The 19,815-nt window shown below is 31.9% G+C and overlaps 1 protein-coding gene across 1 annotated transcript in view; it reads right to left on the bottom strand.

Moving 5' to 3' along the window:
- The window catches only part of hep (hemipterous), a 74,176-nt gene that overhangs the window by 42,203 nt on the left and 12,158 nt on the right, over positions 1-19,815 (bottom strand). The window contains exon 2 of the mRNA XM_067288361.1: positions 3,491-3,587. Within this exon, the coding sequence (XP_067144462.1) occupies positions 3,491-3,587 (97 nt within the window). The remainder of the gene's footprint in view (positions 1-3,490; positions 3,588-19,815) is intronic.

The following is a 19,815-nucleotide window of genomic DNA, read 5'->3' as shown; positions in this document are numbered from 1 at the left end:
AACCAATTAGCCATGTTTATCGAGGGTACTGCAGTCAGTTTTGACTGCATCAGATTACTTTTGATCACTTCGAATACTTATTTTCAGAGTCAAGTTCCTTAGATGATAATGCCTATCTAATTTTGATTAAAATATATAATAAAAATTAGAAATTTCATAAATATATAAATTATTAATAGCAACATATTTTATTGCAGACAATCAATAAGACAAGGCTATAACAAAAGCATCTGCTTAAATAAAATTATAATTGTATTAGCTAAGGAATTTATTATTGAATATGATATAAAATAGTCCAACAACATATACGAATTTGAGCACACAAAAAATTTATATCCTATAACTGAATTATTATGATGCAGTTTTCTTTTCTGAACAAACTTCTTCTATAGCAGTGATGGCAAACCTTTTTGAGAAGTGGGTCAAATTATATTCATTAATTTTTTTAGTACTAGTTTGTGGGTCACTAAGTGGTGTCGTTTGGAAAGGGGAGGGGAGAATGGTTAAAAACTACTTTTTTTGCAATGCCCCGATGCCTGCATCGGGCTTTTAAACAGTTTTTTTTTGTAAATTCGACATTAGATATATACTTTATTTTTTTAGGAAGTTGTATAGATTACTCCCTATGGAATTTCAGGGCTGTGAGTAGTATCAAAACAGCAAGCAGAAGTGTTAGGTTCACGCTTAAATCAGTGGAATTTATTGCATAAAGATACCAAAGTTTCATTTTTCAGACACAGAAATAAGGATTTAATGAAATATTTCACTATGGCAGATCAGTTATGTTCCTGTTGTGATATAAATGGTTTGATGTCTGAGTTGAATATTCCTTATAAAGCTGATGATTGGTGGTTATTTATAGACTCATCAAAAACAAGCTTAAAAGCAGTGCTACTGCATAATTCAAACAAAAATCCTTCTATACCAGCAGCGCATGCTGTTGGTTTGAAAGAAACATATGAAAATATGGCATTAATTTTAAAAGCAGTCAATTATAATGCTCACTTATAGCATATCTGTGGAGACTTAAAAGTGATTGGTCTTCTCAGACTGCAAGGTGGCTTTACAAAATGCTGCTGCTTTTTATGTCTGTGGGACAGTCGTGCGACGAGTAAACATTATGTGGTTAAAGATTGGCCAAAAAGAGACACTTTCACTCCTGGGCAAAACAATATTAAGTATGTTCCATTAGTCAACCCTCAGCCAGTAATAATTAAAGGAAGGAATATTCGTTAGACCTCAGATTAGAAAATTACTTAATGATGAAAATTTTGACACAAAGTTGAATAACACAGAGCTAAAGGCATGAAAATCATTTAAGGATGTAGTCCATGGTTTTCTTGGAAATAACAAAGCACAAAATAGCAATATTTTAGTAAAAAATTTGCTAAACTATAAAAATTTAGGCTGCCAGATGTCCTTAAAAATTCATTTCTTGTATTCTCATCTGGACTTTTTTCCACCAAATTTGGGTGCTGTGAGTGATGAGCAGGATGAACAGGACATATTGCAAATTGAGCAGCGTTACCAAGGGAAATGATTCAAATCAATGATGAATGACTACTGCTGGTTTCTGCAAAGAGAAGACCCTACCCTACACCGAAGGAAGAAGTGATTATCCGACTCCAGTTATAAAAAGATTTCAGGTACTTTTTATGCCTATTTTAGTTATGTTATACAACAGTTTTTTATGTAATCAGCAAAATAAAATATGAGTATTAAAAATTTATTTAGCATTGCATGAAATTTAATATACCAATAAACTTAGTCACTGTGAGAAATTTGCATTTTTCATCATTTTTTAATGGTATATAATAAAAATGTGGTGGGTGATGGATAAAAACTGGCTTGATTTTCAGATTCAGCTAACAAAAAAGAATAAAATTCAGTTATTGATGTTTCCGTTCCAAAAATTTTTTTTCAATTTGTACTGTTATAAATAGAACTTATGAACTTTATTGCACTTTGTACGTGGTTTGAAAACTATTACGTTACTAACATTTTTAATCCACTTCTAGGACCTTCCTCTAAAATTGCTCTTTCCGGTGCTAGTAGTGTTCTAATTTGGAATGCATATGGCTTTGACACATTCAAATTTCAAACATAGTAAATTTGCTTCACAATTTAATATATAGCTAAAAATTTATCAAATCCTATATAAACATCACTTTTACTATACTATTTGCATTTAACCATTCCCTACCTTCACATTATCTAGAAATTGGTTATTTCATTGATTTACTTAGTCAGCAGATCAGTTAATCAGGTTGCTTAAGTTAGTTATTATGATTATTTGTTGGTTACAATCTGTCACTGAGATTTGAAACCTAGAATTTATCTGGTATAATGTTTATTCAATAGAATAAATATTATAACTTTTGCCAAACCAACTGCCATTTTTTATATATTTTACCACAGAAAGACAAATAGAACTGATTGAATTGTCTTTTTGCATTATTGATTTTCTTGTCAATTCAGTTCTATGTTCAATATTATTTTAAAAGTAAAGAGAGAATAAATCTTTTATTTACTTTTAAATTATTGAATAAACACCATAATCCTTTATTAATGTGCTTTAATTTCTACTAGAAGTTATTCCTAATTAATATATATCACCTTTATGCAATACTGAATTTAATGATTAACCACTTTACAATGATTCAAACATTCATTAACTGCAAATTGATAATTGAGAAATATAATAAAATTATACTTCTCAATTATCAATTCCCTTAAATCAACCAAAAATAAATATTTATAAGATATTTTACTATCTGCGACAATGTGAATCAATATTGCTAAATATAATGAAAAACAGACTGTTCGGCAGCAACAGGTTTAATAATAAAGTATAGATTATAGGGTAGATATTTGTATTCACTTCTTTAAGAGATGTTATTTTAATTTCATCAGTGTTACACTTTTTTGAAATATGCATTTATCCTTTCATAAATAAACAATTTTTAAAGCAAATTATTTACCACATCATGTATTGCTATGATCTAACTTCACTAATGCTTAATATAATATAGAGATTACTATATGAACAAAATTCATATCTATCTACAGTTTATATAAACTGTACATTAATATTTGATTAAGAAAATTATACATCAAATTTATCCTATAAATCCTACCTATATAATTTATAATAATACAAAGAACCCATAAAGTCATGTTCCTTGTACAAAACTTCAATGTTCTTTCTACATTCAAAACTTAATTTAAAGATTTGAATATCCATATTTTTTGAACAGTTCCATAATAATAATTTATTTTGAGCAAAAAAATATATTCTAACTTATTAAGTAAATTTAAAGAAAAACTAGGGGAAAAAAATATAATAGCTCAATTGCTTATATTTTATTTTGAGGTTTCAATTTAATAATAGTCAGATGAATAAAACATTTAAAATATTGTATGACAAATTATATAGAATTCTTATAAATGATCTTTGTATGTAGAATATATTAGAATTTTTTTTACTTACCTTTCAAATTGTCTGTAATGTGAGGCACCAGAAAGAGCTATAGTTCTCCGACTACGTGAACTACCATCTGGCCTTCCTGGTGCTCCAAATAATGGTACTAAAAATATTTAAAACAAATTAATACCAAATAAATTTGATAATATTAATAAAATGTAATTTATTAATAATTTAACCAAGTTTTATATACTGTAGTTTATCATAATTATGTGTTAGTTTCTTAATTTATCTGAAAGCAAGAAGTAAATTTCAATCCAAATACAAAGTACTTACTTTTCTCTCCATAGTGTAAAAACTACACAACACACACACACATATATATATATAACAAGCAATTATGTATTGTGACATTGTCAATCCCAGGCTAAATTTTTAATCATATTTTTAATAATTTTTTAATTTAAAATATATGCTCTCCACCTCAAATTAATAGGGTGTTGCCTCTGTACATCATACTTTTCCATTAACAATAGATTTTAACAATAGAGTTATGTTAGTCATCTATCTAACTCCTCTCAGGAGAAAATTTTTGAATTGAAATAATGTGACTTCCAGTTTGCACCAGACGTTTGTATATAGTTAATTGGGTCCTCCTGCCCCTAATACCCCGTTCGCACCGAACATTTCAATCTAGATTGTGACCAAGGTCGGCGACTATGCTTTGGTGCGACCACCCTCGACTGTTTCAATCTCGACCGAAACGAGGTTCAATCGCGATCGACTCAAGAGTTCTTGAAACTAGATCTAGTCACAAGAAAGATCCGCAATCCCACGCACGCGAGAAAATACAAGATGGCTGTGGAACACGTGTCGGGCTATCGACAGAGAAATAAAAACGATGTTTGGAGAGACGATGACATCTGTCTATTATGGCATAGATATATGGCCATACTTTTTCTTGCAAATAAGCAGTATTTATTTCTAATCAAAACTTCCATTTTGTGTGTTGGTGTTCATGACTTACCGAGTAGTTATGCCAATTTTATCATCGTGTGTAATAGCCGGGTTGTTCTCAAGCGAACTGCCTGTGCGAACAGCACAACATTTGACTGGCGACAGTCACAATCCAGATTGTAGGTAAATCGAGATCAAAGTGAGTCGTGGATTGTGTGCGAACGTAGTATAAGGTTTCCATATCTGATCTCGTCTTTCATCTATCTAACTCTGTTCTTGAGATTAAGGAAAGACTGATGAACAGACAGTGAGAATGACTTAATCGGTCACCAACACTATAAAACCTTTTTGGATAAGAAAAATCTCTGAAAGTGTTTTGAAAGGTTTATTGAAAGCACCAGGGCCCTTCTGCCAGACTTCTACAGGAAAGAAAAAATTCTTGAGAATGAAAACGAGAACAGACAAGATGACCAGGAAGACAGTGAAACAACAGAAAAGTGACATTATCAGCAATTGATCGGCTGTGTAGAATTCGTCTGCACATAGTTTAGTTTCAGATTCTACATTTTAAAAAATAATAATAACATAAAAATAAAAAATTAAAAAAGTATTTCCATTAATATATATCAGGACCTCACGTACCATTATTATGTTTTTTTTTTATTCACAAATGTTATTCTATGTATTATACTGTAAATGGTTTGACGAATTACAGTCTAATGTCGGCAATGTTTGATATGTTAACGTGTCATATGCCAGTGAACCTGCTAAAAACATTAATCAACATTTATTAGAAAGGCATATTCATCCTCATATCAGTTATATTGGGTCATTCGGAAAGTAATTTCGCTTTTTTATTACTATAGGAATTAGATGTATTTTTACCAGCCAATTTTATTTTAAATCACAATTTCATTATATACTTCGACAGCTGACATTTTAAGGCTTATTTGTAAAAAATTTTGTTTGATTCTGTACAATTGTTTTTTTCTGTGACCCATCAAATACGGAAAATCGAAAGCATCGTTTTTGGCATATTTTGCTTTTTTACAACTAAAAAATCAAAATGCCGTTCAAACAAGAAAAAAATTGTGGTACATGTTTGGAGAAGATGCGTTGAGAGAAAGACGGTGCCAAAACTGGTTTACAGAATTGCGTTCTGGCAATTTTCATATCGAAGATACACCACATTCCAGATGGCCATTCGAAGCCAACAAAAACAAAATAAAGGTACCGATCGAAGCAATCTGCCGTATAACAACGCACGAAATCACTAAGAGATTAAATCTGTTAAACTGAACCGTTTATTATTACTTAAAATGAATTGGTTTCGTTTCAAAGCTCGATATATGGGTTCCACACGTTATTAACGAGAGATGCTCTCTATGGTTGGATTTTAAAGAAATTGTTTTTGAGCTTTTTACCAGACAATTTAACAATTGATTCAAAAGTGTACCACCATCGAGTAAACAAATTGAGTAATATCGTCAAACAGAAAAGGCCAGAATTGATCGACAAACAAAGTGTAGCGTTTTACCACGATAATGCCAAATTTCACACAAGTTTGGTAACTGGTCAGAAACTGTTATAGCTTAGATGGGATGTGTTATCGCACCGACCGTATTCGCCAGATCGGGCACGCTCGGATTATTACTTGTTCCGGTCTATACAAATTTTTTTTAACTGTAAGACATTTACTTGAAATGACAATGTCAAAAATCACTTGGATCAGTTTTTTGTAAACAACAATCAAAATTTTTATGAATGTGAAATCGTGCTACTACCAGAAACAATGCAACAGGTATTTGATCAAAATGGTCAATAATTCAATAAAATATTCATTTATTATAAGAATATTGCATTTATTTTTCTATGGAAAAAACGAAATTACTTTCCGAACAACCCAATATATGTTTGGCATGTTAACTTATAAATTGTAAGGGAACTTGTAAATAAGTTAAATCACTTACCTTCTCCACAAAAAGAAATTGTAATTAGTATTATTATATCATAGTAAGCTAATATTTACACTGTCTGCATATTAAAATCGTAATCAGTTTTTAATATTATTGTAACCTGCAGTGATCAAGGTTATTAACTACCTAGCCATAAGTGATGGGTTTTGCATACTACTGTAACTGGACCATTTCTTGTAATTGATAATATTGTGTAACGGTTTTGTCAACTGTTGTAATTTTGGTTATTAATAATTTCTGATGCAGCGCTCTGATGTCCTAAGAACTTCTTCACCTTTACTTTTCCCCCTTTTCCTTTATACTTTTCCCTTCAGAACCTTTCCTTCAACCTTTTCTTCATTCCTTTTTCTTCCTAGTGGGGTAAGTTTGCAAAAGCAGACAGCCCCTTTATTTATTAGAGTACTAGAGTGAGAATTTATAAGTCTACAATTTTTTCAATTGCAGCCCAATTATTATATCATATGTTCAGCATTTATTACTGCATTTATGTGAACTGCAAGAAGCTCAATCCTTCTGTGATTAATTAGATACTTTTAATTGTAAGCCATTTTAGCTATTATTATTGCTACATATATTCTATAATTTGACTTTATATTCTACATAATTTTCAGAGATAGTTCTTTATTTTCCTGAAATAGGTAGCTTTAAGTTCATTGCAAAATGACAAATAGCATTAACTCAACAAAAACCTTATTTAACACCAGCAGGAGTTTAATCTTTCATGTGGGTGTGGACAAACATTCTTGATCTAATTACAGATCTGCTTTGGGTCTTAAACTTTTCATTCTGTTTTAGAATTTGAAGAACTACATAAAATTTCAAACTTTGGAACAAATGAAGATAAAGTTCAAAATTACATTTGATGTTCTTAGTATAACTATTTACATATTTAAAGTTTCAAAGTTTAAAATTCTATATTGTTCTTCTTCAAATTGCAAAATAAAACGAGAAGTTTAAGACTTGAAACAAACCTATAATTAGATTGAAAATGTTTGTCCGTATCCAAATGAAAGATTAACCTCCTGCTGGTGTTAAAATAAGACTTTGTGAGTTGATTAAACAATCCAGCTTATAGAAGCAGTTGGTGATAAACAGCATTAAAAATATATTCCTCTTATATACTAAGAGTCTCCAATAACATATTTCTTTTAACTAGATAGTATTCATATTTTCAAAAATTAAGTGATACTAAAAATAATTAAATATATCTGTTAAATAATTAATACATTATTAATAAATCTGTATAACTGTTGATGGAAATTGATGCCATAAAATGTAATAATTACATTTTATGGCATATAAGGTACAACATTTATCTTAAAAACAAAATAAATTGCCCTATATCTTATATTTGAAGTTACAGTGTTCCATAGGCCATCACGCAGGTGACGCGCAAGCTCATTTTGGGTGACATGCATTGACAGAGACAAAAAATTGAATAATTCAAATACCTAAACTCTTCTCTAACCTTTGTATCTGGTACTTCCTTTATTGTCCAAAAACAAACGTTTTTGGCCTCACTTGAGGTCTGCTTCAGGTTAATCGAACAAAAGAACAAACGAGAACTGGCTTCCAAATTATTTGAATTAATCCTCGAGGAACTTTTAGTTTCAAAATATATTCGAACCTAATTTTGAATATATGCGTGCGCTATGAAACGTTGCCGTTTTCGTATTCTTCGCATAGATGAGAGATGACAGATTTGGGTGTGAATTGGTATACATTGGCTCCACTAAACGTTCCATCCAACAGAGGGTCAAGGAGCACAGATACGATATAAACCATGCTCGTTGCACCACCGCCTTATCCACCTAGGCCACCGATCCAGAAGTTCATGCGGACCTATCCAACGCCAGCTTGATAAATAGAGCCTTTCAGACAGATGACATCAGGGCCCTCGAAGCCCTGGAAATATACAGGGCCGGCCGAGTAGGGAAATGCATAAACTTTAAGGACGGCAACACCCTTTCATACGCATGGCGTTACGTATGCGAAGAATACGAAAACGGCAACGCTTCATAGCGCACGCGTATATTCAAAATTAGGTTCGAATATATTTTGAAACTAAAAGTTCCTCGAGGATTAATTCAAATAATTTGGAAGCCAGTTCTCGTTCGTTCTTTTGTTCGATTAACCTGAAGCAGACCTCGAGTGAGGTCGAAAATGTTTGTTTTTGGACAGTAAAGGAAGTACTGAATACAAAGGTTAGAGAAGAGTTTAGGAATTAAATAAACCGGTAGTCAGACTAGTAGATTGGATAATTCAAATATTTGTCATATTATTTTCTCTTTTTCAACTATAAACCTAAAAATTTTTTCTTGATTATTATTTAAATGGATATGAGCTAAAATATCTTAGTCAGAATCAGATAAAATTTTATAATCGTTGGTCGCAGATATATTTTCGCCACGACGGCGCCATGCTACCGCCATCTGTCTGCACCACGTCTGCCATATGTCCATGCCAGATATACAGTGCAACACTGCTCATTTTGCATGTCACATAAAATATATATTTGTTGTTTCTACAAACATCTTTAAATTATTTTGTATCAGGAGTCAGTGCAATAACACTGCAAAAAGTTAATAGGTAAGAAACCTACCGACCTTTTATAAAAACATCATGATTTATATTTATTTATTTTTGCAGCCTTGTAATGGAGAATCAAAAAAATGAAAAAGCAAGATTGAATGATAAAGGAAGTGGAAATAGCAGTAGCCGGCCCTTTCAAGACATATGGACCAAGCTGTACGGAATTATCGACAGAAACAATAGATCATTGTGCATACTGTGTAATGAAACGGTAGTAAGCAGAACGTGGAATGTAAGAGACATTTTGAAACAAATCATAGTCAGCTCTTGAAAAGAAGTATCGATGAAAGGAAGGAATACATTTCTAGGCAACTACACCTCTATAGAAGTCAATCAAATTCCATCAGCAAGTTACTGTATTGCTCACTCCATAGCTCAGCATGGAAAAGCCCTCAGTGATATAGATTAATTAATAAATTCTCCATCTTAATTGCAAGTATCTATTAAAAATTAAATCTTAATCCATCAAAATAGGTCAGAGCTGTAAAATAGTGGAAAGTAAAGTTAAAGATTTGGTGTCATTTCTTATGAATGTAGGAATAGATAATTATCAGTCCAGTGAGTCCATTGCCTGCCATCAGCCAGTTGTATAGTGTGAATCAACTTTAACTCATGATTGGAATTTAAAATCAGCACATAATCTACACCTCTTTTCAAATATTCTTTTAAAACACACATCGTATTTACTCAGATATAAGACTATCTAGTACATAGGATGAGGTGTGACTTGGTGAGGGGTGATAGGATGGGGAAGAGGTGAGGGTGAGGAGAGATCAAAATAAAGAAAATTAGATTTATTAATACAATTCTAATTTTATTTCATTTAATCACAAATAAAATATTATCAAATGCACATATTAAGGCAAACAGCATGTTTGCCTTAATACGTGATGAATGGAAAACAAAACCAAAACATTATAATGCGCATGACTGGAAAAAGTTTATTATTAATGATTCAGAATATGCTAATATTCATTAAAAATAACAATTTAACTGATATAAAATATTTACATTTATAACTATTGCTAAGTGACCTGTATTTCATTAATGTTTTTATAAGTAACTAGAAACTATTTTCTGCAAACGAATGAGATGCAATGCGGTTTTTAATTAATGGACGTAGGATTAAACCAATAAACAAAGGAAAGTGTGTCTTAATTTGTTTACAGTAGGTGCCATCTTATGCTAAATAGTCTGTAAACCTGTAATGACAACATGAAGTATACACGGTTCACAGAAATTATTGCAAAAATGCAAAGAATCCTTTGCTTGCGCATATAGGACGACCTAAGTTTTCGAAGCAGTAAAAAATGAATAAAAACCTCATCTTATGTGCAAGTAAGTATGGTATATCTCATAGCTATCTGTCCAGAATTACAGCAATTTTAATTCTACTATAATAGTAAAAAATTAAGGCATAACAAATTAATATATATGAACGATAAGAAATAACTAAAAAGTTGTAATTTATTAAACACTGATCTTTTGCCAGCTATAATATACTGATTGAATTTCATTTAATTAACTGAAATTCAATTATGTAGCAATATCTTCTAAGTTGATTACCGGTATTAATGAAAACACTTAACGAACCTTTATTTCGTTCCAAAGTGTAAGGACGCCGACTAGTGGAGATAAGGAACTTGAAAGCCCATTCCTCGGCACCAATATAAGGTTGCTGTCTTTTAGGTGGGTATCAGTTAATCCCACATCAGGATGGACCTAAGGGAAGTTTGCATGTGGGTGTGGCAGAAAAGGCAATTGATGACAAGTGTTTTATAAAATGAAAACCGTTTATTTGGTAACATTTATGCTTACATCGACAATTGACTGTTCCGCTTCTTTATAGTCCTTCCGTGAAGAGAGAACTTCAAACTTGGTTGTAGCCCCAGGGCAAATGAGATGGGATGCTGCTGATTGGTGAGGTGGTGCTGCAGCGTTCTAGGTGATTGGCATTAGCAGAACACAATATACAGAGCACGTCTTTTGGTTTCATCCAGAGGAAACTCTCCTTCCAACCTTGAAATTCCGATTTTTATAGTTTTTCTCTCACTATTCCTATTTTCGATTGGCCCCTCATTCCCTTCCCCGCTTTCCGATTGGTCTCTCCTTTGTTTTCAGGCAAAAACCGGGACCGACTCGGGTCACAGGAAAGGTCCGATTCGGGGTGTCCATCCGGCACCCTTTTGTCTATTGTGCTTGGAGATCATCAATAGAACCACAGACTCGAGCTCATAATTTAGTCCGTTATTTGTGATTTCTGTTGTCTAGGAACTTTTGTGATCATTCGTGATGTTTTTCTATCCATTAAATCTTTCTCTCCTTTCCGAAATTGTTTTCCTAGATTGACTATTTACGGGCACTCAAGTCAGAATTCTATCTATTTATGAGCACTTGTGTCAGAATTCTACCCTTCGGTTTGACATTGAAAGATCTTTTTTTTTTCCACATGTTGGAGTCTGTTCTGACACTCTTTGTTTACATTTTATGTTGCATTGTTTAGATCAAGAGTTTTTTTCTCTCTCTCTTCTATATAACCTATTGTTATAATTTAAACACAAGAATTTTGCGATTTACACAATTTCGGACCTCATCTGGGAACTCACACAAAGAAAGGCATTCTAAGTTTGGAATCTCATTTATAATTTTAATTTAACCTGAAGCAGACCTCGAGTGAGGCCAAAAACACTTGTTCTTGAATTGAAACATTACCAGAAATAAAGATTCATTAAGTGTTTTCAATTCAATTACAATAAGTTAGCATTGTCTTCAGGTAAGTAAACCCTTTTGAGCTCAATATGTAACTGATCATAAGCAGTCAGCTGATTGTTTAAAGCATTGGTTAAGAATAACCTTCAATTGCTTAAAGTACAGTAGTATAAATTCCCGGCATTTAATATTTTAATTACAGTAGAGCATCGATTATCCGACTTAATTGGGGACTGGGGTTGGTCGGATAACTGAAAAGTATGAAAAAATACATTATTAGTATAGTGTATTAGGCCTGGTTTAAATACTAGCCTCCCTTTCATGGTCAAGCCAGTGCTGCCAGCTAAAACATGCAAAAATTTAACAAAAATAATATTAAAGTAGCCAAGACGTAACCAAATATTGTAGCGCCACATCACTAGCGGACACTTGAATTTGCCAAGCAGAACGCGGTCGGTTAATCGGGGGTCGGATAATCGATGCTCTACCGTATTTGCTAGTTGAGTATATTAAAACAGAACTACAAACAACACTAAATGAATTATTATTTATTCAAGTGATGTATTTTAACATCTCATTTTAATGTCAGAATGAAATATAAGTAGAATTTCTATTAATTGTAATCTTATTTACTTACCCCATTTAATGTTATGTCATTACCATCAACATAGATAAGTCCCAAGCTGATTATAAGTAGATTATACTGTATTTCTTAGAAATAATATAGACTTTGTTTGTTTTTATTATTATTTTTTACTTTATTTTTTTGTGACATATTTTAAAGTTTTGCTTTCGGCTTGATTTTGAACAACACTCTCTGTGAAGAATACAGCATTTATGCAAAAGTTTATTATAACAAGTAATTCAGTACCAGCAGGAGCTTTATACAGAAGGAGAGGCAAGTCTAAAAACATTAGGTAATTTTTTTTAAACAATAAAAAACTGATAAATGCACTTGCTCAATTTATCAGTACTCATACAGGAGGTTACGGGACGAGGAATGTAGTCTGATAACTTTCACTTACACTACAGTATAAAATTTAAATAAACAACAAAGTTTAAGAGGAGTAATTTTGTTGAATTATGATAAATTTCTCTATTTGAAAACATAAATATGTTTTTAAAAACACTAAGAGACATTAGCATAAAATTAAAATTGTATATGTTGCCATCTGGCATGAGATTTTGCTAAAAAGAAATTTATATATTATTAATTAATATAAAAAGACAAAAGACTTAATTACAACATTAAAATTTTTATTAAAAATGACCCCATTCAAGATATGACACGTGAACCCTCTGTGTCTTCTCTCTCTTGACTTTTAACCACCAAAATTTAGTAACATCAATGTCTTATATAGAAATAACCCTGTGAAGTTTCAAAATTTTTAGTTTATTCAGTCCTGAGATATAATGCAAAATAAATGCCAATATACACACTTTTGTAAGAGTTTTCCCTCCCTCCTCAAGTGTGAAAGCATCAAGAAAAGCAAAATAAAAACCTGAGGGTCTTTCATCTGTGAACATAGAAAAATTTCTGTAATTACATTATGATAAATTTCTGATAAGAAAATTATACGTTTCATTCAGAAATGAAATTTTTTTTCTGAAATTGATCTTTTTCCATATTGTATATAAATTTAAAAATGATAAGAGTAAAATTCAAATAAGTATCATATGTTATGCATATTAGATGCACCTTCATTTCAGCACAGGATATTTAGAGAAAAAGTATTGTGTGTATTGAATCCATATTGTGCCTTTGATATTCAGTTCCAGAATTTTTTACTGTATTCTCTTTAAAAAAAGTAAAATTAATAAATAAACATTTTTAATAACACACCCAACAGCCGTAAGTAAACGGGTTAATTTTAGTAGCGCCATCTCGCACAAACTAACAATTAAAATAACTAAATTTGTTGGGTGTGTTGTTACTTATATTATCGGGTTTCGTTGGTGTTTATATGTTTATAAACATTTTTATTTATCTGGAAAAAGGAGTAGTTTAAACGAGGTCACTTAAAATTAAAATTTACATTAAAATATTCTACATAAATTCATGCAAAATCTGCTTATCTATAGCAAAAAATTATAATAGTAATAATAATAGTAATATTGTAAAGGATCACTTTTAACAGAGTAAGGACAAAAGTGACATGACCTTGTAAATTGGTCCCACCTGATGTTGTATTTGTAAACAGTCGGGGAAACAAAGGGAGTATTGTCTCTGTTTATGGGACTTTTGTGTGGGCAGGCAATGTGTTCGCCACATGTTAGCTTACTAAAAAAAAATGTAAACAAGTGACGGACGTTGCGGTGAACTGTTTCGTCGAGAGAAGAGCCGACGTTTTGGAAAACTTCCGACGAAAGGCAGAACCCCGATTGGCTGGAAGTTGTCGTCCGAAAACTCTTTAAATAGTAAGACGGGCGAGAGGAAAGGGGAGAAGGGCAAGAGACTGGAATACGGTAGTCTCAGGCACTTGGGCAGCCCACTGAGCATAGAGAGAGCGTTCTCCTCTGACAACGATCTCAGGGACGGGTAAGTGCGGAGACTGTACGGGCCGTATAGTTAAGCCAACTCTACAAACTGACTGAGGCTTCCCCAGAGTCTAATAGTTTACAAAGGACAAGCTGAGGCGTGAGACACCACACTTTGTTGTCCTGCGTATGTTATGTTGTTAAACTTGTATATATTACGTATCCTCTTATGTAAATAAACTGTAAATATTCTCTGAATTGAGTGTGGAGGTGTACTTTTCTACAAACCAACGTAAGAACATTCTCGAGTCGTAGGAACCAACTCGAGACAGATTATCGTAAAGATCTTCACTGACGCAATAGTCCACAGGAGTATTGTCATTGGACATCTTCACTAATATGTTTTAATTAAATAACATTTTTATTCAAGAATTGAGGTAGGTAGAGGTTAGCTGTAGCCTGTTGAAGGCTGTTTGGAGAAATGATTAGCTTATGGCAGTGATGGCAAACCTTTTGTGCTCGGCGTGTCAAAATTTTGAAAAATCCTAACTTAACTCTGGTGCCATGTCACCTAAAAATATTCATAATTTTTTGATATTTGCAACCATAGTAAAAAAAAAGATTTATGTTTTTGATATTTTATATATTTAAATGAAACTTAACAAAGAAAAATCAACTAAATAATATGTATAAAATAAACAAAAACAAGAAACAATACAACACTTAGGAAAAAATAATAATGATAAATAAATGGTACAAAAACTAGAAATTGTAGAAAAATAGAAATTAGTGAATATTTTGGTACTGAAGTTTGTCTGCTAATTCTTCGATTGCAGGTTTATACTTGGTGCACTTCAAGGCTAAGCAAGCACCACCAACTTCATCTGTTAACTGGTTTCTTTTGTTCATTTTATTATTATTTAATGCTGAGAACAAAGTCTCATGAAAATATGTTGAAAAAATGGTTAGCAAAGCCATTGCTAGATTTTTTATATCGCTAAAAGTCTCAGGTATTCTGTTCCATGCACTCAAAATTTCTTGTTTATAGTTGCACTCTTCTTCATTATTCAAACAATTTCATTCCAGATTTTCAAGTTTCGATCTTAAGTCAAGAAACACACGAGTCCAAATGCTATCTTGAAAATCTGAAGGTTGCATCTCTAAATTATCAATTTGCATCCATTGGAAATCTTTTAATTCCAAAGAACTGTAAACAACTACATCCGGATACTTAATTATATTAATGGTCTGTTCTAGGCTCCTAAATTGGTTGAATCTTTTGCCAAACTCTTCAATTAACGAGTTTTCTATATTCTGGTACATAAGTATGGACTCCATTACACTCATTTTATTTGGCCTTTTCAAAATACTTTTTTATTCGAGGAACATACTTATAAGTTTTAGTTTCAATATCACTTAAAAATTTTAAGTTTACTTTCAAAAGATTTGATGTATCCAAACATAACTTCAATACTTTTGCCAAAACCTTGTAATTTTAAGTTCAGTTCATTCATATGAATGGAGAGATCTGTAAAAAAACATGAAATTGCTGACCCACTTATGATCATTGATCTGAAGAAAAGTTTGCCAGATCCTTATTCTCAATAAATACTTTAATTTCTTCAAAGCACTCCTCAAATCGCTCAAGTACTTTACCTCGACTCAGCCATCTCACATTATTGAACATCAGTAGTCCACTGTAGGATGAATCAACTTCCTGTAAAAGTGCAGAAAATTCTCACTTGTGAAGGGGTCTAGCATTTAAGAAAATTCACAATTTTTATTACAATTGACATTAAATCATTCAATTTTGAAAATCCTGATTTGACACACAACACCTCCTGATGCATAATGCAATGAAAAGGTATAAGTGGATGTCTAATAGCTTCCATAAACAATTTCATGAATCCTACATTTTTTCCCACCATATTTGCTGCCCCATCAGTCGTAACCGACACAATTTTAGAGATATCAATATTTAAGTCATTAAATGTTTTTATAACAACTTTACATATTTCATTTCCTGATATACTTATTGGCACTGATTTTAACTTTATCAACTCTTCTCTTATTCTTAGACCATCAGAATATCTAGCAATAATAGCCAACTGAGCATTTGATGTGACATCAGTAGTTTCATCAAGAGAAATTGAAAAATATTTACAACTATTTATGTCTTTTTTCAATTGATGATGTACGTTTTTGTTAAGATCCATTATTCGGTCTTTGATAGTATTTCTACTTAGTGGTAACTCAGAAATTCTTTTAATAATGTCATCTTTATTTTTCGTATTGTGAAATAGAGCAGATGCACATCTTAAAAATGTTTCTTTAATCTTCAGTCTAATATAAAATAAACTTCTTGTATTTTGTAACAGTATTATTATTGAACAAAAGAAATTTGTCATAAAATAAAAACAAATCATATTTATTTATTTTTACTTAATTTACACAATTGGGACAGTTCTTAAACACCTGCAAGCAAATTACAGGGGTGAATTTTTTAGTAGCTGCTTCCCAGTTAAGGCTAAGTACCATACCATACATATCACATGCATTAGCAAAGCCTGTGCACTACTAAGCACCCTACTAGGCCAGGGATGGCAAACCTTTTTGAGTCCGCGTGCCATATTGTAAGCATACTTAGCTTTAAAGATGTTAATGCGTGCCAATATCTTAGACTTCAAATAATGATATTTAAAGAAATGAAACGAATACGCTTTAATTCGAATAAATGTAAAAAATCTGATTGAAAAAATAAATGATCAGGTAATAAACAGAAAGGATGATTGAAAAAGACAGAAATCATATGATACATTGCATGCCAGATGATTTCTGTTACGCGCCACTTTGGGCACGCATGCCATAGGTTCGCCATCCCTGTACTAGGCTATTGTCTTTGCTATTATTAATGTGTGCTTACATTGAATTATTTAATATTTAAACAAATGTTAGTTTAATTAATGTAAAATATATTTCTATGTTACAGAGTTTAAAAAATAAAGCAAAAAGGTAATATCATCTTTACTTTCAATTTTGTTAATTATTATTTTGTTTTAATCTAGAAATTTTTAAATAAAAATTAAATAAAATTATTGTAATTATTAGTTAATGATATACAAGATATCAATCTAATCATCTACCTTTATAAAAATTATTTTATATTAATTATTATCCAATATCACTTCCTAAGCCTTTTAAATTTCCGGTACTCCATACGAAAATTAACAACTAATTAACTAACGTTTTCGATCGCCTCCGCGATCTTCGTCAGGTTTTATCGACGGTTTTTTCGTATGGAGTACCGGAAATTTAAAAGGCTTAGGAAGTGATATTGGATATTGGAGTACCGGTATGAGGATTGTTTTCTATTAATTATTAATAGTAAGCCAAACTGTAGTATGAATAATCCATAAATTAATATGATTATTACAGAATATTTGGGCTTGACTATTTTTACATCTATCTACAATTTGTTAACTGAAATGAAATAAATAAAAGTAGAATTTTAATGCTCGAGACAGCAACTTCTTAACTACACCCTAATAATTATCTTGCTTCCAATGGCTGCCCTGGAGGTACAGGGTATACAGTAAAAAAAGTTATAAAAAGGTTTTATTTTTGTTCTTGCAATTTTCTACAAGATGTATGCCATCGTAGGTTATCAAACTGAAATTATGATAATATTTTACTTCATGTAATGATTCTTTTTATTCTCTTCCCAAGTGTGATCAGTTTTCTGAAATTGCCCTGCCCAACTATTTTGGATAATCAATAGTGATGTAACGAATATTCGATTACTACCCGGTATTCAGCCGAATACCGAATACCTAAAAACAGGAGTAAGAAATAACAAAAACACAGTAAATTAATCATTTTGGTAACTTTTATTAATGCTGAACATTAAACTATAATTATTAAAGTTAATAAGAAATAGCGTCTAACTCTAGTATTAAATTATTTCGTAATTAAATAATATTATAGCCTTTATCTAGCCCGATATCTTATGGCATTGATGGTGTGTAGGTTAGAATGTATCGGGCATTAATGTTATTGTTTAGTTCAGGGGTTCCCAATCTTTTTTATACTGAGACTCCCTTTACGGGCTGTAATTTTTTTGCGAGGCCCTTCTAAAAAAGATACCTGCGTGTAGCTCTAGCAGACATTAAAATTACTTTATTATTCAAAGAAAACTCCAAAGAATATAGAATCTTAATAATTATTATTTATTAGAAAACATAACAGTACAATTAATGAGAAGGATGAGCTTGCTTTTCTGAGCATAACTTCTCAAATTGGAGCTGAAGTTTTGAAATGACTACTCTCATTTCTTTTTCTAAATTTATTTGTGACCTGTATTTCGACTTGATTACTGCAACTGCAGAAAAGCAAGTTTCACACAAGTACGACGTAGCAAACGGTAAAAGAACCTTCAAGGCTGTAGTACTGATAGTAGGATATTCTTGGGATATATTGCTCCAAAATTCAAATAGTTTTTCTTTATTGAATCGTAGTTTTAGGCTCGTATCACAAGATAGTTCTAACAGCTGTTCTTCATCGACTGTTGAAAGTGTAGATGGGGGTGGGGTCGATTGGAATGGGTCTTTAATCCAATCATATTGATCTAGATTCTTTGAAAAATATGTATCGAAATGGGTGCTTAATGTTGATAAGTGTTGGATAAATATCAATTGAAAACTTGGCTCCAGATTTTGAATAAATTTTTCTTGCAGAAAGCCCATTTAAAACAGGAAAACAGACAGTATTTCATTGCTCCTCTTCTATTTTTCTTTTCCACAACAGCAACTTTTTAAACGCTGCAATTGTATCAGCCAGTTGCAGTATATGCATTTTGTTTCCCTGCAACGATTTATTAAGGACATTTAATTTCTCAAATATGTCGCAAAGATACGCCAGTTTTATTAAGAAGTCAGTATATTTAAACTTTTCTGCGTCACGACGAGATTCGATCAATAAATACATGTACAACTCATTTTTTAATTTGTATACACGAGAGAGTATGTTATTTCTCGACAACCAACGAGAGTTACAGTAATAAAGTAAAGATGTATGCTCGGCACCCAAATCTTTACAAAGCTTTCGGAAAAATCTTGCCTTCACGGGTCTTGTTTTTATAAAGTTTACCATGTTAACAATTATATCCATCGCAAGATTTAATTCGGGTGAAATATTTTTTGTAGCCAGGGCCTCCCTATGTATGATGCAATGTGTCCATTTTGCATTTGGAACCTTGGTTTTAATGAGAGCTTGAAGTCCTCCATACTGCCCTGACATTGCACGACCTCGATCTGAAAACACACCAACACAGTTATCCCATTGAATGTTATTTTCTTCCGTGTATGAATCTATGATCGCAAACAAATCACTAGCCTTCCCAGTATCAGTCATTTCTTTGAAAAATAACAATCCTCACATACATTTGTTTCTTCCATGTACCACACGTAACATATTAATTGAGCGTCATTATTACTGTCTGTCACTTCATCCCAGGATTTTATTACTGTCTGTCACTTCATCCCAGGAAAGTTTTCCCAGGATTTGCTCATTAATGTATTCAGCTATATCACGAATGTGATGACTAGTCGTATTGTTAGAAAGAGGAATACAGTATTTTTAATTTCTTTAGCCGTCGATTCTCCAATTATCGCTGATACCATA

This window comes from Centruroides vittatus, unplaced genomic scaffold, assembly GCF_030686945.1.
Source record: "Centruroides vittatus isolate TY-2023 unplaced genomic scaffold, ASM3068694v2 scaffold_861, whole genome shotgun sequence".
NCBI lineage: Eukaryota > Metazoa > Arthropoda > Arachnida > Scorpiones > Buthidae > Centruroides > Centruroides vittatus.
Note: the sequence above shows the minus strand (reverse complement) of the source record. Positions and strands in the feature narration are given on the sequence as shown.